The sequence below is a fragment of the Pleurodeles waltl genome, chromosome 12, assembly GCF_031143425.1.
Source record: "Pleurodeles waltl isolate 20211129_DDA chromosome 12, aPleWal1.hap1.20221129, whole genome shotgun sequence".
NCBI classification, from domain to species: Eukaryota; Metazoa; Chordata; class Amphibia; order Caudata; family Salamandridae; genus Pleurodeles; species Pleurodeles waltl.
In genome coordinates, this window is record NC_090451.1 from 510,624,046 (window position 1) to 510,645,731 (window position 21,686).

The following is a 21,686-nucleotide window of genomic DNA, read 5'->3' on the forward strand; positions in this document are numbered from 1 at the left end:
TGCCCCTAATGGCAAAAAGCATTCCAAAAATTCAGCTTATTCAGAGACAATTGTTGCTAGCTGATGTGAAGGAAGCACAATGGTCTGCAATACTAGCTGAGGAAAGAGTGTGGATTGATGCTGGGTGTTTGCAAAATGATGAGGGGTTATGGGTCAACCATGGCTCCACGTAGTATGTTCCTTCCCCTTACAAGGCTTGCTCATGGACCCACTTGCATGGCACAAAGGGGGGGATGAATGAGCTAGACAGGAATGGTTTGCACCAGGGATAACAGCCTTCACTGCACAATTCTGCTCCCAATGTCTTGTCTGTGCCCAACATACTAAAGGCCGGTCCCCAGCTACACATGATTACTTACCAGTACCACAGTGGCCGTTTACCAATGTCCAAATAGACTTTGCCTATATGCCCCCAGTGAATGGATTCAAATATTTGCTGGTGTGTGTGGATACATTTTCAAAATGGGTGGAGGCGTTTTCCAAAAGGAAGAATGATGCGGCAACTGTGGTGCGATGCTTGATGAAAGATATCATACCCCGATTTTGGGTCCCCCAGGGTATTAATAGCGACAGAGGGGGAGAATTTGTGGCTGCAGTGGTGCAAAAGATGTGTCAATGTTTGGGAATAGAGTGGAAACTGCATGCCCCTTACCACCCCCAAAGTTCAGGACAGGTGGAGAGGATGAACTCCACTATAAAAAATAGATTAGCAAAAACAACTGATGCAACAGGCCTGAAATGGCCTGATGCTTTAGTGCTGCAAGCCATAAGGGCAACGCCAACTAGGACAACCCTTTTGTCCCCCCATGAGGTACTGATGGGGCGGCCTATGTCTGTGGGGTTGAGGTTGCCTCTCCCAGCAACTCAAGCAGCACTGCTGTGGACAGATGAAAACACTTCTGACTATGCTATAAAGTTGTCATCAGTCTCGAGGCATCACCATCTCCAGGTGAAGGAAGCTTTGCCCCATCCGTCCTCGGAGCCCAAACATCCTTTTAAAGCTGGAGACATGGTCATGGTGAGAAAAATAAAATAGGTTTCTCTTAGTTCTAGGTGGACTGGACCACACCTCGACCACACCTGGTGATGCGGACGGCAGTGAAGGTACAGGGACGTCCTAGTGGATTCACGGCACTAGGTGCAGATCCGCACCAACAACAACCAAAACCGACGTGCCTGCAACAGATGAGCACATGAAACCCGTGGAGCAGCACAACATACCAGAAAAGGGGGAGACAGACTAGACCGTTCCTAAGAGCCACGCTGAGGGCCCATCATCAAGTGTCAGGTGACACCGACTGATGCAGTTGAGTGAAGCACACAACTTAGTCTTGAAGAAAGGTGATAGTCACGCCTGCAGAAAAATAGACTGAAGAGGACACCGCATGGCAGGTCCGTGAAACAGCCCTTGAACAAGACAACTGCAGACTAATAGGAGAAGCAGAGGACAGCACGCTGCGTGCCATTGCCTTACTGACGAGACTTCATATCTATATCTTTTGAAGAAAAAATGCATTGCATAGTAGAAATAATATTTTTTAGTACCTTAATTTTGTATGTACTACCCGTATTTAGACAAACAGCTGACCATCCCCTAATTGTAGTACATGAGAAAGTAGCCCAGGTCTTAAAAACTGCTGGATGTGTAGAGAATTATCCAGACACCCCAATGACCCCATTGGCTTACATGGGCCACCTGTGCCTATACAGAATTATGCAGAAGGAAAAGGATGCCTTATACCAAATGTAACTTGGGACTGTGGAGAAGGAAGGATTAGATGGTACCCACGTTATACCATACTGCCCGATATTCAAGCTGAATACCCAGTGTCACCTATGAGGGAAAACAATGCAGAGGACAGTGCTTTTCCTCTATGTATAAAGCATCAAGTTTCAGGATGTAACCCAGCTTCCCGATACTTAGGATGTCTTGCAAGTAGCAAGAGTCCTAACATATTAGAATTTGATGATACCACAGGTAATTGGAATATAAGGGACAGACAGTTAATAAGTAGGATCTGGACAACTAAGACACAAGGAAAGAAAGTTACCTACACTTTACATTACTGGAACATCACTAGTCATGGAAAGACACTGTTGATAATACCCGATGGTCTTCTATACGATCCACTAATTAAATAAGAAAATGATTATGCTAGGGCACCAAATGTGATTTCTAAAATATTAGAATATCCTTTATGGTCAGCTCGCTGCTCTTACATGGCTCCGTGGGCAAATGTTACTTTTATAAACTCTGCATGGATTGATTATAAATGGTGTGATCAGTTTCAGAACTCTTTCCCTTATGGAGTAGGCTTTCCTCTCTGTTAAATATCACACATTGGACACACAGTTACAGGGCAGTATGCATTTCATTTGTGGAACTAAGGCTTACAAGGTGCTTCGGCTGCACTGGGAAGGCATGTGTGCTATTTCTTATCTAACACCAAACATTTTAGTTGTGCCGCATACTGCAGCACATGAGCCTTTAAACTTGGGGAGTTTTGCTCAGAGGTATAAAAGAGATATACATACATCTATTCTGGAGGCTAGACAAGGTCTATTTTTGTGAGCTAATGCATATATTAATCCCTGGATATGGCGTTTATTATTTGGAATTGACCCTTGTTAACATGTCTTCTGAGCTAGCCATAGCATTCAATGCAACAAGAGATGCACTTCAAGAGTTGCAGGCAGAAATTAATTCAGTGGCTGCCATGACTATTCAACATAGAATTGCCCTTGATCTCCTGACACTACAACAAGGAGGACTGTGCATTTTATTGAATTCCTCTTGCTGTTATTTTTTAAATGAAAGTGGAAACATAGCAAGGGCTGTCGCCCAAATTAAGAAAGCAGTTAGAATATTTCATGGAGCAGACAAAATAACTGATTCTGATGATTGGTCCGGGCTGTGGTCATGGTTACCAACAGGATGGCTGAAGAGCTTATTTCTAGCACTATTCTGTATCTTTATAACAATAGTAGTACTTTCGTGTTGCCTCCAGAGCGGTTGCTCCATGCTCCAGTAATTCTGTAGTAAGAACATCTATTCATTTTCTGCAGTTAAAGTTCTACATCCTACAGAGCAGGAGCTAGCCCACAGATATCTTACAATACAACAAGATGTAGAGGAAGCACACAAAGAAATATTTGATTTAATGGCTATTGACCCATAACACATGAATGCATTAGATTAGATACTAGCATATCATTTTGCCTATGTCTGAATAAAGAATATCTCGTAGGTGTATAGCGAGATGATATCTGTATTTCATCTAAAAAAAATGTGTAATGCCATCTGAGGATATGTATTTTATTGATACATTGTTATTACTATGCTTGCCATGTATGTAGAATATATTTTTGCAATCGTATGATATTACTATCAAAAAGGAGGTATTGTTGAGAAAAATATATTCCCATGTATGTACCTATAGATATGATATGAAAATGTCACTTACCCAGTGTACATCTGTTCGTGGCATCAGTCGCTGTAGATTCGCATGTTTTGCAATAGCTCGCCATCTGGTGTTGGGCCAGAGTGTTACAAGTTGTTTTTCTTCGAAGAAGTCTTTCGAGTCACGGGACCGAGTGACTCCTCCTTTTGTCTCCATTGCGCATGGGCGTCGACTCCATCTTCGATTGTTTTTCCCCGCAGAGGGTGAGGTAGGAGTTGAATTGTAGTAATAGTGCCCATGCAATGGAGTGAGTAAGTATGTACCTATTTAAGGTTGAGATGATACATATACAAATAGTTGAAGGTAACTTCCAAACTGCTACAGGCTCCCGGGGAGGCGGGTGGGCACATGCGAATCTACAGCGACTGATGCCACAAACAGATGTACACTGGGTAAGTGACATTTTCAGTTCGATGGCATCTGTCGCTGTAGATACGCATGTTTTGCATAGACTAGTAAGCAGTTATCTCCCCAAAAGCGGTGGCTCAGCCTGTAGGAGTGGAAGTAGTTTGAAATAATGTTCTTAATACGGCTTGACCTACTGTGGCTTGTTGTGCGGATAACACATCTACACAGTAGTGCTTGGTGAATGTGTGAGGCGTAGACCATGTGGCTGCCTTACATATTTCTTGCATTGGGATGTTTCCTAGAAAGGCCATGGTAGCACCCTTCTTTCTGGTTGAGTGTGCCCTTGGTGTAATGGGCAGCTGTCGTTTAGCTTTAAGGTAGCAGATTTGGATGCATTTAACTATCCATCTGGCTATACCTTGTTTTGATATCGGGTTTCCTGCATGAGGTTTTTGAAATGCAATAAATAGTTGTTTAGTCTTTCTGATGTTCTTTGTTCTGTCAATGTAATACATTAATGCTCTTTTGACATCTAATGTATGTAGAGCCCTTTCAGCTACGGTATCTGGCTGTGGAAAGAACACTGGAAGTTCCACTGTTTGATTTAGATGGAACGGTGAAATAACCTTTGGCAAAAATTTAGGATTAGTCCTTAGGACGACCTTATTCTTGTGTAGTTGTATAAAAGGTTCTTGTATTGTAAACGCCTGAATCTCGCTTACTCTTCTTAGGGAAGTAATGGCGATGAGAAATGCAACCTTCCAGGTTAGGAACTGTATTTCGCAGGAGTGCATGGGTTCAAAAGGTGGACCCATAAGTCTAGTTAGGACAACATTTAGGTTCCATGAAGGAACAGGTGGTGTTCTTGGTGGTATAATTCTCCTAAGGCCCTCCATGAATGCTTTAATGACTGGTATCTTATACAGGGAAGTTGAATAGGTAGTCTGCAGGTGTGCAGATATTGCTGCAAGGTGTATTTTAATGGAAGAGAAAGCCAGGTTAGATTTTTGTAAGTGAAGCAAGTAGCCCACTACATGTTCTGGAGTTGTGTGTAAAGGTTGTATTTGATTAATATGGCAGTAGCAAACAAACCTCTTCCATTTACTTGCATAGCAGTGCCTGGTGGATGGCCTTCTGGCTTGCTTTATGACTTCCATACATTCTTGGGTAAGTTGTAAGTGCCCGAATTCTAGGATCTCAGGAGCCAGATTGCTAGATTCAGCGATGCTGGATCTGGGTGTCTGATCTTTTGGTTGTGTTGTGTCAACAGATCTGGCCTGTTGGGCAATTTGATGTAGGGTACTACTGATAGGTCTAGCAGCGTTGTGTACCAGGGTTGCCTTGCCCAAGTTGGTGCTATCAATATGAGTTTGAGTTTGTTTTGACTGAGTTTGTTTACCAGGTAAGGAAGGAGAGGGAGAGGAGGAAAAGCGTAAGCAAATATCCCTGACCAGTTCATCCATAGGGCATTGCCTAGGGACTGTTTGTGTGGGTATCTGGATGCGAAGTTTTGGCATTTTGCGTTCTCCTTCGTCGCAAACAAGTCTATTTGAGGTGTTCCCCAGAGTTTGAAATAGGTGTTCAGAATTTGGGGGTGAATTTCCCATTCGTGGACCTGTTGGTGATCTCGAGAGAGGTTGTCTGCGAGTTGATTTTGGATCCCTGGTATAAATTGTGCTATTAGGCGAATTTGGTTGTGAATTGCCCAACGCCAAATTTTTTGTGCTAGCAGGCTTAACTGCGTGGAGTGTGTCCCCCCTTGCTTGTTTAGATAATACATTGTTGTCATGTTGTCTGTCTTGACGAGCATGTATTTGTGAACTATTATTGGTTGGAAAGCCTTTAGTGCTTGAAAAACTGCTAGTAGTTCTAGGTGATTTATATGCAGTTTTGTTTGATGTACGTTCCATTGTCCTTGTATGCTGTGTTGATCGAGGTGTGCTCCCCACCCTGTCATGGAAGCATCTGTTGTTATTACGTATTGTGGCACTGGGTCTTGGAAAGGCCGCCCCTTGTTTAAATTTATGTTGTTCCACCACAGAAGCGAGAGGTAAGTTTGGCGGTCTATTAACACCAGATCTAGAAGATGACCCTGTGCTTGAGACCACTGTGATGCTAGGCACTGTTGTAAGGGCCTCATGTGCTGTGATTTGAGCACTCTATTAACGAATGGGCCTTGATTAGCCAGTCGTCTAGATATGGGAACACATGTATTTGCTGCCTTCTGATGTGTGCAGCGACTACCGCTAGACATTTGGTAAAGACTCTTGGTGCGGTTGTTAATCCGAAAGGCAGTACCTTGAATTGGTAATGTATTCCTTTGAATACAAACCTTAGGTATTTCCTGTGCGATGGGTGTATTGGTATATGGAAATACGCGTCCTTGAGGTCTAAAGTTGACATGTAGTCGTGTAGTTTTAGCAATGGTAATACTTCTTGTAGTGTGACCATGTGAAAGTGGTCTGATTTGATGAATGTCTTCACTATTCTGAGGTCTAGGATTGGTCTCAGCGTTTTGTCCTTCTTTGGTATCAGAAAGTACAGTGAGTAAACTCCTGTGTTTATTTGTGTGTTTGGCACTAATTCGATTGCATTCTTTTGCAATAGTGCCTGCACTTCTATCTCCAGGAGATTGGAATGATGTTTTGTCAAATTTTGTGCTCTTGGTGGTATGTTTGGAGGGAATTGTAGAAATTCTATGCAATAACCATGTTGGATAATTGCTAGAACCCAAGTGTCTGTAGTGATTTCCTCCCATGCTTTGTAATAATGACTTATTCTTCCCCCCACTGGTGTTGTGTGGAGGGGGTGAGTGACATGCGAGTCACTGCTTAGTAGTAGGGGTTTTGGGGCTTTGAAATTTTCCTCTATTCCTAGGGAATTGCCCTCCTCTATATTGTCCCCGAAAACCTCCTCTGTACTGTCCCTGGTAACTGGACGGTGTTGCCTGTGAGGTGCTGGCTTGTGTGCTTTGACCCCGAAACCCCCCTCTAAAGGGTGTTTTACGGAATGTGCTGTAATTCCCTCTGCTCTGCGGGGAGTAGAGTGCGCCCATGGCTTTAGCAGTGTCCGTGTCTTTTTTGAGTTTCTCAATCGCTGTGTCCACTTCTGGACCGAACAGTTCTTTTTCGTTAAAAGGCATATTGAGAACTGCTTGCTGAATCTCTGGTTTAAATCCAGACGTTCGGAGCCATGCATGCCTTCTGATAGTTACGGATGTATTAATTGTCCGTGCAGCTGTATCTGCAGCGTCCATGGAGGAGCGGATTTGGTTGTTGGAAATGGTCTGTCCCTCCTCAACCACTTGTTTTGCCCTATTTTGTAGGTCCTTGGGCAGATGGTCAATGAGATGTTGCATCTCATCCCAATGGGCTCTGTCATAGCGCGCAAGTAGTGCCTGGGAGTTAGCGATGCGCCACTGATTTGCAGCTTGTGCTGCGACTTTTACCAGCTGCATCGAACTTGCGGCTTTCTTTATCTGGGGGTGGTGCATCTCCAGATGTGTGGGAGTTGGCCCTTTTCCTAGCTGCTCCTACAACGACAGAGTCTGGTGGCAGCTGTGTAGTAATGAAAGCCGGGTCTGTAGGAGGCGCCTTATACTTTTTTTCCACTCTTGGTGTGATTGCCCTACTTTTGACCGGCTCCTTAAAGATTTCTTTTGCGTGCCGGAGCATACCAGGGAGCATAGGCAGGCTTTGGTAGGAGCTGTGGGTGGAGGAGAGTGTGTTGAATAAAAAGTCATCCTCGACCTGTTCTGAGTGGAGGCTTACATTGTGAAATTGTGCTGCTCTAGCCACCACTTGAGAATACGCAGTGCTGTCCTCTGGTGGAGATGGCTTCGTAGGGTATGCCTCCGGACTGTTATCTGACACTGGGGCGTCGTATAAGTCCCATGCGTCTTGATCTTGGTCACCCTGGCTCATGGTGGTGTGAGCTGGGGAATGTGATGGAGTTTGTGCTGGTGAGACGTTAATCACAGGTGGAGGAGAGGGTGGTGGGATAACTTTTCTCACCACTTTTGTTTGTGGTGTTTGTTCAGTTTGGAACTCCAATCTTCTCTTTCTTCTAATAGGGGGAAGGGTGCTTATTTTTCCTGTCCCCTGCTGTATGAAAATACGCTTTTGCGTATGGTCTACATCCGTTGAGTGTAGTTCTTCCTCAAACCTATGCTTTTGCATTTGGGAGGTTAGCGAGTGCTCTTCTGTATAAGAGCCTGAAACTGGGTCGGTTGCAGTATGTTTCGGCACCGAAACCCTGTCTGCATCTTTTTTCGGCACCGAGGTGACTTTTTTCTTTTTCGGGGCCGAAACCTCTCGGCGTCGATCTTCTTCGGTGCCGCTGTCTCGGCGTCGAGCCGTGTCTACACCGGTATCTCGGTGTCGATGCTTGTCTCCAGCACTTTCTCGGTCCCGAGAAGGCTGCGTGCCGGTGTCTTGACCGGAGTCGGACGATCTCAGCACTGTTTGGGCCTTTTTCGGTGCCGACGGTCGGTCACCGAATTTATGGGTCGAGCCATGGCCTGATGGCAGTGGCGTCCCCTGGGCCTTGTAAATCTTCTTCTGAGTGGTTTTCGACGTCTTACTCACGGTTTGTGTATCGTCGAATCCTTCGGAGTCCGATTCTTGGATCGAAAAGGATCCCTCCTCTTCTTGTTCCTCGAACTCCCGGTGGGCTGTCGGCGCGGACGCCATCTGAAGTCTTCTGGCTCGACGGTCTCGGAGAGTTTTTCGGGACCGGAACGCACGACAGGCCTCGCAGGTGTCTTCGCTGTGCTCAGGTGACAGGCACAGGTTGCAGACCAAGTGTTGGTCTGTATAGGGGTATTTATTGTGGCATTTGGGACAGAAACGGAACGGGGTCCGTTCCATCGGCGTTCTTCTGCACGCGGTCGGGCCGACCAGGCCCCGACGGGGGATCGAAAAAATTACCCCAAAGGGCACCGGAGCTCTTCGATCTTAGACGCGGTGTTGAATCTAACTACGCCGACCCCAAACGCAACAATACCGACGAAAATCTTCTGAAATTAGCTATTTTTCCGTTCCGAAACTCGGAGCGACAGGAACACGTCCGAACCCGATGGCGGAAAAAAAACAATCGAAGATGGAGTCGACGCCCATGCGCAATGGAGACAAAAGGAGGAGTCACTCGGTCCCGTGACTCGAAAGACTTCTTCGAAGAAAAACAACTTGTAACACTCCGGCCCAACACCAGATGGCGAGCTATTGCAAAACATGCGTATCTACAGCGACAGATGCCATCGAACATTTAGTTCCAATTCTCTCCTCTACTATCCAAGTAAGCTATTTATTCTTTCCTCTTACCAAGACACTTGCTCCGATCATTCACTGGTTGACTCAGCTCATCCACATTCACTGCCCCAAGACTTCCCTACTGACCTCTTTGACACCTCTGTCAGTTGTGCAAACAAACCTCTCCAAACCACGTTACGTTTTCCTCGGTCTTACACTTTAAGTTCAGCCAGGCAGTAACCCAGCCGCCTTTTCTTGAAGGACCACCTGTTGTCTGTTCACCTGTTCATGCTCACACTACATTATGTATATTTTTTACTCTATGGACTTTAAGTTTTGTACATGCAGCATTTCTTTTGTATGTGAGTGCCCGTGTTTGGACTATGTCCCCTTTTGGGGTTTTGCTGTGACAGCACTTATTAACATGACTTATATGCTTCAGGGCAGAAGATGCCAGCTTGTAAGATGTAACACTGGGATGTGCGTGTGCCTTCTGCTTTAGCCTACCAATAAACCTTGGTACCTCAAGACACATTTCATCTGTTCCGGAGCCTTACGTGTTTGTGTTTTCTTTTTGTCACTCTCTAAGGAGGGTTGAAAAGTATTTTCCCTAACAGTCACTCCCACTTTCTCCCACATCGACACTGATAAACAGGTGATGAAATCTGCCTCTTTGTTGGATAGCAATGTCTGAGGGAATCGGACCATCAAAATTACCCAAGAAGAGCCTTAGCTGCCACCTTGGCAGACATACTCTTGAAGGAAACTACCTTAGTATACCTGTTCACAACTTCAAATTGAACCCGCTCAAAATGGCAAGCCTAACATACGCAGTGTGACCAATGGTTGTTTGGTCTGATGAACAGCTATGTTACAGGCTTGACCAGTCATGCAGGTCAGGCAAAACCTTTCCATATTCAAGCTCATTTCTGGCAAGCAAAATAAAGGTGATAACCTGACCTTGGCCTTTATGATGCACAGTGGAACAAGTAGGGGTAATTCATGACCAATTAATGTCCTGTGCACCTGAGGGACTACCAGCATTTCTGGTTTCAGGTTCTGAATCAGCTGGCTCACTGTACAAGAAACAGTCTTCCCAAGCCACGCTTAATTCAATGACCACTCTAAAGGATACTGGATCCTAGGTAACTGTGACGGGCTGGAACCTGCACACCCGCACTCAGCTCACGCTTGTGCTGACGCTGGCCCTGGTGCTCTGCGGCTCCCTGCCCGTGATTGGTGGAAGGATCAGCAGTGGCGGGGCGCTGGAGGTTCAAAAGTGCTGCAGCAGACTTCTATGGCGTTCAGAGCTTTGGAGGAAAAGACAGGAGACAAGGGAAGAGCTGTGAACCCTTCCGTGAAGGAGGGGAAGCCCAGCAACAGAGAGGTGAATGTGGATATCCAGGAGCGGAACCCACCAGAGAGTCAGAAACACCGGTCCCACCAGAGCACCGAAGCTGAAGACGGAAGACGAGCGTCAGGAGACCCTGTTCCAGGCAACCGGGAAGACAAGTGGCAACATCCTGCCACGCTTCAGGAGGAGCGTGGCCATTCAGGTGCGTGGGACTATGTCCCTGAACGAGAGTGAGAGACAACGAGTGGAGGAGGGCGGGGGTCGGAAGGCACAGAAAGGCGGGAGGGGTAGGACAAAACAAGGAAACATAACAAGCACGAGCACTGGGGAGGGGGGGGGAGTTGGTAAAAGAGAAACGGACAAGTACAAGAAGAGAATCGGAAAGGGGGGGGAGGGGGGAAGAGAAGAATAAGATACTCACCACCAGTCACTATAGAGCACCGTCATCCATAGCAGACCAGCCAAACCACGCACAGGTCCGGTTGAGCACTGAAGGAATACAGGACAGAAAGGACAGGAGTTGAAGCACCGAGGGACATAAGGGATAAAACACCTATTAATCTAAAACGATCTAAATACAGTAACCTTAAGAAGACCAGTGAGTCAGGGAAGATCAAGAAAGAATATAGAGACTAAATAGAGATCGGTAGCAAGTACACTTGCCGCTATATTCTCTTCTCTCCACATGCACTTCCCGGGGGGGACCTGTGAACCAGGGAGGCAAACAAGAAGAGTGAAGACCAAACCTCAAGAACATCCCTCCACCCTCAAAGACCCACAAACAAAGTGTGAAAGATACTCACCTGTTTTCTACTACATCTTCTATCCTCAATAAAAGACATTTGTCCAGACTACCGCGGTCCAGAGTACTTTATCCACGCCTTCACGCTTACAGCAACCTTCTCAAATCCCACTGGAGTAGGACAACTTAACTATACAGCACAAAACTCTAAAACTCTTCCCACAACTGTATACAAGCAGCAAACAGCTCAAGTATCTCTGGTAAGGGCCAAAGTGGAACAATATTGTCTGCCTCAGGATTCTTTTGAAATGAAAATCAAGAGATGACCAAAGCACTACAGAGATAACGTTTCGCATCCATCACTAAGGACTAAAGAAATAAACTAATCTACAGATAAAGACTAGATTTAAATAAGTAGAGCAAGTGACTAGAGAAGGAAAACATAATTGTTGCCAGAGAACAAAAATAAAGCACAATTCACATGCAGAAAATGTTTTAATCAGAATTTATGAACATCACTGCAGCCAGTAGGTATGTGTTCGCCACAAGATTGTCTGTGAGTTTTGGAAGTATGAGTATAAGGACAACTTTGAGCCTACTGAATCTTGGCTCTCACTTACCACTAGTAATTCAGATAGTGGAAAATGACAAATGTCCTCATCGCAAATGGAATGCCTTTGGAGTTAGGAAGGGGACCCTGTTGAGTTTCTCCATCTAAAGGATTGGAGACTCCTTGAATATGCCGAATGTCCAAGATGCCATGAGGAGTAGCAGTAGTCATTAAGAGAAACTTAATGCACTGAGCAGGTGCAGGGTTTACCTGAAGAGGTGCATGTTTAGATGCCGTAGCTACAGAACACATGTGATAGCAGCAGAATGAGCAGGCAGGTACTAGTGGTGTGCCTCCAAAAAAAGCACTTCCTTTCTACGTGGCTGCTGTTACACGCTGAGAGGCAATCTATAATGGATGCACAGTTATAATATTGAAATGCAGTGTCTGGCTCTGGTGGGGGCATCCATTGCTGAAAGAGTCTGGCCAGCGTTTTTACATTTCTTATTGGCCTAATCACATCTATGCGTCCTGTAGCTGAGTTGGATTCAAGACTATTTTCTCTCCAGGTTTGAAGGCAGGCATCCCTAGATATGGACAGCTGGCACAGCGGAAGGCATCCCCAAGATAACACTAAAATGGGAGAGAAAAGGCCAAATTAATGAAAAGTATTCAGCAGATGAATCGGTACAAGAGGTAATAAATACTTAACTCAGATGATTGCTTTTTAGCAGAATGCAACTTCACTGACTACCCTCTTGTCTGAACAGGCATTGTAAAATTATTTCGACTGACTGACATCCAATGACTACTTTGCACTTCATTATCTACTTCAATTTTCTAAAAAAATAAATAAAATAAAATAAAAAAAGTGACAATGGATATTTCATGGAGGAGTTTGCCAGAGTTTGCAGGATGCCAGGTATTATAGTCATTTAAATATTTGTAATTTTTAATGAACTGGTTTTTTTTTCAGATTATGCATGAATGCGTTTAACTTGTAGATAGAAGGGTACAAGAGTAAATGGAATTCATTTATTTGAACATAACACGTAACAGATCGACATCCTCCCTGGAGTTGAGAAGGGGAACTCGAGGGACCAACCATTTGTCTGGGAATGTTTCTCAGCCCCCGTCCTAAACATATGACCTAATCTGGACCCCAGTATTTCTCACAAAGAAATAAAATATACTAACGACTTTGGGAAGTCTTTTCAGTGACCTTATGTTCTTGGAAGCAAATATCATTTAAGTAACTGGGCTGGACTACTTGTGCACACTTATTCTCCACTCCATTGTGCCTAAACATTCTCGTGGTGCAGAAGAAATCGCCACAAATTTATTTTAATTTTCTAAAAAAAACAGGTGCAACATATAATTGCTTCCAAGCGCTACTTTAGTATCCCAAAACAGATCCGAAAAAAGTGAGAACTCGCTATGGGCACTTTGCTTTTCATTGACACAAATTACACTTAGGCCTTTGTTACAAGTTCTGTGGATTTAAATATGGGGAGTATCCCTACATCTACAAGTTATTTCGCTCATAATAGGGACTAACACTGAACTCGCAATACGGGGGCGAATCTGCTGTTCTGGTGGAATGAAAATGTCACTTACCCAGTGTACATCTGTTCGTGGCATCAGTCGCTGAGATTCACATGGTCTGCATAGCTCGCCATCTGGTGTTGGGTCGGAGTGTTACAAGTTGTTTTTCTTCGAAGAAGTGTTTTCGAGTCACTGGACCGAGTGACTCCTCCTTCTGTGCTCATTGCGCATGGGCGTCGACTCCATCTTCGATTGTTTTCCCCGCAGAGGGTGAGGTAGGAGTTGTACTATAGTAATAGTGCCCGCGCAATGAAATGTGTAAGTATGTACCTATTAAAGGTTTAAATAATATATATACAAATGTACAAAATTGAAGGTAACTTCTGAACTGCTACAGGCTTCCGGGGAGGTGGGTGGGCCCATGTGAATCTCAGCGACTGATGCCACGAACAGATGTACACTGGGTAAGTGACATTTTCAGTTCGATGGCATCTGTCGCTGTAGATACACATGGTCTGCATAGACTAGTAAGCAGTTATTTCCCCATAAGCGGTGGTTTAGCCTGTAGGAGTAGAAGTTGTCTGAAATAGAGTGCTTAATACAGCTTGACCTACTGCAGCTTGTTGTGCGGATAGCACATCTATACAGTAGTGTTTGGTGAATGTGTGAGGCGTAGACCATGTGGCTGCCTTACATATTTCATGCATTGGGATGTTTCCTAAAAAGGCCATTGAAGCACCTTTTTTCCGTGTTGAATGTGCCCTGGGAGTAATGGGCAGTTGTCTTTTTGCTTTAAGGTAGCAGATTTGGATGCATTTAACAATCCATCTGGCTATACCTTGTTTTGATATTGGGTTACCTGCATGAGGTTTTTGGAATGCAATAAATAGCTGTTTAGTCTTTCTGATGTTCTTTGTTCTGTCAATGTAGTACATTAATGCTCTTTTGACATCTAATGTATGTAGTGCTCTTTCAGCCACAGAATCTGGCTGTGGGAAAAAAACTGGTAGTTCTACCGTTTGATTTAGATGGAACGGTGAAATAACTTTTGGTAAAAATTTTGGATTAGGTCGTAGGACGACCTTATTTTTATGTATTTGTATAAAAGGTTCCTGTGTTGTGAACGCTTGAATTTCACTTACTCTTCTCAGAGATGTAATGGCGATGAGAAAGGCAACTTTCCAGGTTAGGAATTGTATTCCGCAAGAGTGCATGGGTTCGAAAGGTGGGCCCATAAGTCTTGTTAGGACCACGTTTAGGTTCCATGAAGGAACAGGTGGTGTTCTTGGTGGTATAATTCTTTTAAGTCCTTCTATGAATGCTTTGATGACTGGTATCCTATACAAGGAAGTTGAATAGGTAGTCTGCAGGTATGCAGATATTGCTGCAAGGTGTATTTTAATTGAAGAGAAGGCTAGCTTTGCTTTTTGTAAATGGAGCAAGTAATTTACTATATGTTTTGGAGTTGCGTCTAGTGGTTGTATCTGATTATGATGGCAGTAACAAACAAATCTTTTCCACTTACTTGCGTAGCAGTGTCTAGTGGATGGCCTTCTGGCCTGCTTTATGACTTCCATACACTCTTGGCTAAGTTGTAAGTGTCCGAATTCTATGATTTCAGGAGCCAGATTGCTAGATTCAGCGATGCTGGATCTGGGTGTCTGATCTGTTGGTTGTGTTGCGTTAACAGATCTGGTTTGTTGGGCAGTTTGATGTGGGGTACTACAGATAGATCTAACAGTGTTGTGTACCAGGGTTGTCTTGCCCACGTTGGTGCTATTAAAATGAGTTTGAGTTTGTTTTGACTCAATTTGTTTACTAGATAAGGGAGGAGAGGGAGAGGAGGAAAAGCGTAAGCAAATATTCCTGGCCAGTTCATCCATAGGGCATTGCCTTGGGATTGCTTGTGTGGGTATCTGGACGCGAAGTTTGGGCATTTTGCGTTCTCTTTTGTTGCAAATAAGTCTATTTGAGGTGTTCCCCAGAGTGTGAAGTAGGTGTTCAGAATTTGTGGGTGGATTTCCCATTCGTGGACTTGCTGGTGATCTCGAGAGAGATTGTCTGCCAGTTGATTCTGGATCCCTGGAATAAACTGTGCCATTAGGCGAATTTGATGGTGGATTGCCCACTTCCATATGTTTTGAGCTAATAAGCTTAACTGCGTTGAATGTGTTCCTCCTTGTTTGTTTAGATAATACATCGTTGTCATGTTGTCTGTTTTGACAAGGATGTATTTGTGGGTTATGATTGGTTGGAAAGCTTTTAGTGCTTGAAAAACTGCTAATAATTCTAGATGATTTATATGCAGTTTTGTTTGATGTATGTTCCATTGTCCTCTTATGTTGTGTTGATTGAGATGTGCTCCCCACCCTGTCATGGAAGCATCTGTTGTTATTACGTACTGTGGCACTGGGTCTTGGAAAGGCCGCCCTTTGTTTAAATTTATACTGTTCCACCATAGAAGCGAGAGGTAAGTTTGGCGGTCTATTAACACCAGATCTAGAAGGTGACCCTGTGCTTGAGACCACTGTGAGGCTAGGCACTGTTGTAAGGGCCTCATGTGCAGTCTTGCGTTTGGGACAATGGCTATGCATGAGGACATCATGCCTAGGAGCTGTAGTATTGTTCTTGCTTGTATTGTTTGATTTGGAGACATGTGTTGAATGACTGTTGAAATTGTGAATTCTTTGTGGAGTTGGCGTTGCTACTCCTTTTGTCGTGTCTATTATGGCTCCTAGATATTGCTGTACTTTGCTTGGCTGAATGTTGGATTTTGTAAAGTTGACGGTGAACCCTAGTTTGTAGAGGGTTTGTATGACTTGATTTGTGTGGTTTGAGCATTGTATGAGCGAACTGGTTTTGATTAGCCAGTCGTCTAGATACGGGAATACATGTATTTGCTGCCTTCTGATGTGTGCAGCGACTACTGCTAGGCATTTTGTGAATACCCTTGGAGCGGTTGTTAAACCGAAAGGCAATACTTTGAATTGGTAATGTATTCCTTTGAATACAAACCTTAGATATTTTCTGTGTGATTGATGTATTGGTATATGGAAATATGCGTCTTTGAGGTCTAGGGTTGTCATGTAGTTGTGTTTTTTGAGCAATGGTAACACTTCTTGTAGTGTGACCATGTGAAAGTGGTCTGATTTGATGAATGTGTTTACTACTCTGAGGTCTAGAATTGGTCTCAGTGTTTTGTCCTTTTTTGGTATCAAGAAGTACAGTGAATAAACTCCTGTGTTTATTTGTGTGCTTGGTACTAATTCTATTGCATTTTTTTGCAGTAGTGCTTGAACTTCTATCTCTAGAAGCTGTGAATGGTGTTTTGATAAATTTTGTGATTTTGGTGGTATGTCTGGAGGGAATTGCAGGAATTCTATGCAATAACCATGTTGGATAATTGCTAGGACCCATGTGTCTGTAGTTATTTCCTCCCATGCTTCGTAATATTGACCTATCCTTCCCCCCACTGGTGTTGTGTGGGGGGGGTGAGTGACGTGTGAGTCACTGCTTGTTGGTAGTGGTTTTGGGGCTTTGAAATCTTACTCTATTCCTAGGGAATTGCCCTCCTCTATACTGGCCCCGAAAGCCTCCCCTGTACTGTCCCTGGTAGGTGGACGGTGCGGACTGTGAGGTACTGGCTTGTGTGGCCTGACCCCAAAACCCTCCTCTAAAAGGTGTTTTGCGGAAGGTGGTATAAGATCCTCTGCTCTGCGGGGAGTAGAGTGCGCCCATGGCCTTGGCAGTGTCCTTTTTGAGCTTTTCTATGGCTGTGTCGACCTCCGGACCGAACAGAAGTTTTTCGTTTACTGGCATGTTAAGTACTGCCTGCTGAATTTCTGGCTTGAATCCAGACGTTCTGAGCCATGCGTGCCTACGGATGGTAACCGACGTATTAATGGTCCTTGCGGCTGTGTCTGCTGCATCCATAGAGGAGCGTATTTGATTGTTGGAGATGTTTTGACCCTCCTCAACAACCTGTTTTGCTCTTTTTTGTAGATCTTTTGGGAGATGTTCAATGAGATGCTGCATCTCATCCCAGTGGGCTCTGTCGTATCGCGCTAGCAGCGCTTGTGAGTTTGCGATGCGCCACTGGTTTGCTGCCTGGACAGCGACCTTCTTCCCGGCTGCATCGAACTTTCTGCTTTCTTTATCTGGGGGAGGTGCATCCCCAGAAGTGTGTGAATTTGCCCGTTTTCTGGCAGCCCCTACCACCACAGAATCTGGTGGCAGCTGAGAGGTGATGAATACAGGGTCCGTAGGAGGCGCCTTATACTTTTTGTCCACTCTAGGCGTTACTGCCCTACTTTTAACTGGCTCCTTGAAGATCTCCTTTGCATGGCGTAGCATGCCTGGGAGCATAGGCAGGCTTTGGTAGGAGCTGTGGGTGGAGGAGAGGGTGTTAAATAAAAAGTCATCCTCTACTTGTTCAGAGTGTAGTTCCACATTATGGAACTGAGCTGCTCTAGCCACCACTTGTGAATAGGCTGTGCTGTCCTCAGGTGGTGATGGCCTAGTTGGGTATGCGTCTGGGCTGTTATCAGACACTGGTGCATCGTACAAGTCCCACGCGTCTTGATCTTGGTCGTCGTGGCTCATGGCGGTGTGAGCTGGCGAATGTGACGGGGTGTAAGTTGGCGAAGCCGGAGTTACAGGTGGAGGCGAGGGAGGAGGTGTTACCGTCTTTGCTGTTTGTTGCTGAGGAGCCTCTCGTGCTACAAACTGAAGTGTTCTCTTTCTTTTGACAGGTGGAAGGGTACTGATCTTCCCTGTCCCCTGCTGAATAAAGATACGCTTTTGCGTGTGATCCACTTCAGTGGATTGCAGTTCTTGTTCGAATCTGTGTCTTTTCATTTGTGAAGACATAGAATGTTCTTCAGTATAGGAGCCTGAAACTGGGTTTGTTGGTGCTTTTTTCGGCTCCGAAAACCCTGTTGTTTGTTTTTTCGGCTCCGAGGTAACCTTCCTCTTCTTTTGTGCCGAAAAATCTTGGCCTCTATGGTCTTCGGCGCCACTGTCTCGGCGTCGATCCGTGTCGACACCGAACTCTCGGTGTCGATGCTTCTCTTTAGCACTCTCTCGGTCCCGAGGAGGCTGCGTGCCGGTGTCTCGACCGGAGTCGGACGATCTCAACACTGAATGGGCCTTTTTCGGTGCCGATTGTTGGTCACCGTGAATTTGGGTTGAGCCATGGCCGGTTGGCAGTGGCATCCCCTGGGCCTTTTTGCCTTTTTTAATTTCTGATCTCGACGTCTTACTCACAGTTTTTGTATTGTCGAGTTCGTCGGAGTCTGAATCCTGGATGGAAAAGGATTCCTCCTGTTCCTCTTCTGTCTCGAACTGTCGATGCTCCTTTGGCGTGGACGCCATCTGCAGTCTTCTCGCTCGACGGTCGCGCATAGTTTTTCGGGACCGGAACGCCCGACAGGCCTCACAGGATTCTTCGCTGTGCTCGGGTGACAGGCACAGGTTACAGACCGAGTGTTGGTCCGTATAGGGATATTTGTTGTGGCATTCAGGGCAGAATCGAAACGGGGTCCGTTCCATCGGCGTTGTTCTCCACGCGGTCGGGCCGACTAGGCCCCGACGGTGTGCCGAAATCTACCCCGAAGGGCACCGAAGCGCTTCGATGTTCAATGCGTCGTCGTATGTGTTTATCTCGAACCGGATCGCAACGATACCGTCGAAAATATTCCGTTTTCAGCTATCTTTCCGTTCCGAAACTCGGAGCGACAGGAACACGTCCGAACCCGATGGCGGAAAGAAAACAAACGAAGATGGAGTCGACGCCTATGCGCAATGAGCACAGAAGGAGGAGTCACTCGGTCCAGTGACTCGAAAACACTTCTTCGAAGAAAAACAACTTGTAACACTCCGACCCAACACCAGATGGCGAGCTATGCAGACCATGTGTATCTACAGCGACAGATGCCATCGAACATAATACGCCTGAATCCACTCCTACTTACCATCTGTTCCCAGTAGGCGGTATGTGAGTGCAGGCACCATTTTAACGGCTGTGGTGTGGGTGAGTTGATATAGTGTGAATGAGGAGTGCAATGAAGTAGGCGTTTGCTGCTCCCCTCCTGTGCAGGTCCTTCTTCCAGACTGCCCCTCTTAATACATTTCTTTTTGTTCAGGTGAATGTAGAACCACTAATATTATCCCACCTGGGCTTGACTGGACCTAGGCCCTTCACTGGGGGCCTATGGCAATTACAAAGTCCTGACAGATTTCCTTCTTCACTAACTGCATCAGGTCCTAAATCAAAGTCTGTGGCTTAGTCTTGCAAACCGTCCACACAGGTCACTAATGGGATCAACAACAGCATCTCACTCAACACCAAAAAAGCCAGCATTCAAACTCCTCTCTGGATGTTGCTGAGGGTTTCCATGGTGCCCAGCTGTACCACAATATCTGTTATGCATTACCTCAATTCATGGAACTCTGCCAGTGAGGAGTCTACATTGGTCTTGCAGTACTCCCAAGTATAAAATTCTGGTTTTGCAAGTGCCTGGTCAAAACCCACCATTCTATCAGTGAGATTTTCCAGTTTAGTTTCTATTTTAATTCCTGTGTTTGCCAAACTCTCCGCAGTTGCTATCAGAATGCCATGGAGCACAGATGATGGACTTTAGCTGTGTTTTCCCACCTCTCATAAGAGGCACTTCCTCTTCATCTTGAATATTCGTCACAATGATGTTGCTGTGGCCCTCGCACGGCACATGGGTCTTCGGTCTAAACAATATCCCTCCTGTTTCCCTTTCAAATGATAGCAAGGCATCTATAGTTACGTTTAATGTTACATATAATACATCTCTAGCTAAATTCTAACAAACTCACTGTGCATTTGCTAGAATGTGTGGTGCATTGGAGGGCCTAGAAAGTAGGCTACCCTGTTTGAAGGATACAGCAAATAAATGTGCCCTTGATTGTCATTTCTTAAACTCACGCTAACAAAGCAGAGAAGGGGAAATTTCCATTCTCTGACACATGTAGTGTTTAGGAACGATTTAATAAAATATGGTTACAAGGAGAGATGGTCTTATGTGTTCAATATTGCAGGAAGGCAGAAGAACATTAGCAGTTAGCTCTCTGTGGAACGGTATTTTGAACAAGAAATATTTTACATTTTGTGTATCTATACAGGAGCCAAGCATGAGTAGATTCACCCTCGCTCCACAGAGCACCATGCATAAGATTGCTCTAAGGGATAACCAGTGTACTGGAGAGGCTGGAACCACATTTCAGTTTCTGTAGGGGGATGCTGAAATACAGAGTTCCGGCTGCAGGACTGAACTCTCACAAGATGGTACGTAGGGAGACCTTACATGACATGAGGAGAATGAATACAATCATGCTGTTAAATGACTGGTTATAATTTAGCCTGGCTTTAGACTAACAGGATAAGGATGTGTGATGAAATGAGTTTGGGCATTTATAACCTTAGACTTAATATATTAGGCAGAGCTGTATTTGGCACACTGGCCCGCCTCTTGATTTTTTTCTGTGAAGCAGGAGGAGGGTAATGTTCCGCTCCATAAACTCCAAGTACTTCTTTGTAGTGTAGTTTGTGCATTATGGAGTCCTCTATGCTTTTGAATTCACTTATGGCCTCTGGGTGTGCTACCCTAGGCTCCTGCTAATATATATGTTAATCACGTGAAGAGCAGGTAGAGAAAAGGCTGACAGGCTGCGGTACAAATGAGTCACAGACCAAATGAAGATTTGACATAAAATACAAAATTTCTGAGATCATCTCTGGTGCAAGAGAAATTAAAATGATGGTATTCTGTAACCAAGTAAACACTCAAAGCAAGTGAGGGTAGTGTTCTGCTCAATAAACTCTGTGTGCTCCAAATGTAAACATGCAAAGCAAGTGAGTGATTTACACGTTGCATATAAAACTATACTTGGTGGACAGTACAAGGAAAGGAGCTGGAAGGGACAGTCACAACTGCAGGAAAAAGCAAGTCTCTTCGGGGACACCAGAATGGTTGTCAAATATCTAGAAACAGAGGACACTTACATTTCCACAGGCAGACTTGGACTGCGAGGCAGCTGCTGGTGCACTTTTCCCCTTCTCCTGCTCAAGCTCCTCAGCGAGGCCACATGTGCTGCTCAGAGAACACACTAGATCAGATGCATTTCTTGTAATGTTCATCAACGCTTTCGGGGACATTTTCAGGGTAAATGAAAACAGTATTTCTGTGGGGACCGACTATATTCCCAATCCTGCTTCTGGTAAACAGGAGTGACTACCCTTCCCAAGGCCTTTACACTTGTAACCTGAACTGGCCTGTAGGCATCTTGTCCTGAGGTTGTCCTCAATTATTCGTCATTATAATAAACAAAGAGGAAGCAGAGTGGCCCCATCAAAGACATAGGAGTATAGCTGTTGAGATTCAAGGTTAATGAAAGAGGTTGGCTCATT

The 21,686-nt window shown here is 45.0% G+C and overlaps 1 protein-coding gene across 3 annotated transcripts in view; it reads right to left on the reverse strand.

Annotated features, from left to right (window-relative positions):
• Positions 1-11,630: 11,630 nt before the first annotated feature.
• The window catches only part of CIAPIN1 (cytokine induced apoptosis inhibitor 1), a 135,966-nt gene continuing 125,910 nt past the window's right edge, over positions 11,631-21,686 (reverse strand). For 2 of the 3 annotated variants that reach the window (XM_069217320.1, XM_069217321.1), the window contains exons 8-9: positions 21,282-21,369; positions 12,090-12,337 (exon numbers count right to left, since the gene is read on the reverse strand). In XM_069217320.1, coding sequence (XP_069073421.1) covers positions 12,227-12,337; positions 21,282-21,369 — 199 coding nt within the window. In that variant the 3' untranslated portion in view covers positions 12,090-12,226. Of the gene's footprint in view, positions 12,338-21,281; positions 21,370-21,686 lie in introns of all 3 variants that reach the window. The other variant, XM_069217322.1, reaches the window with a different exon arrangement.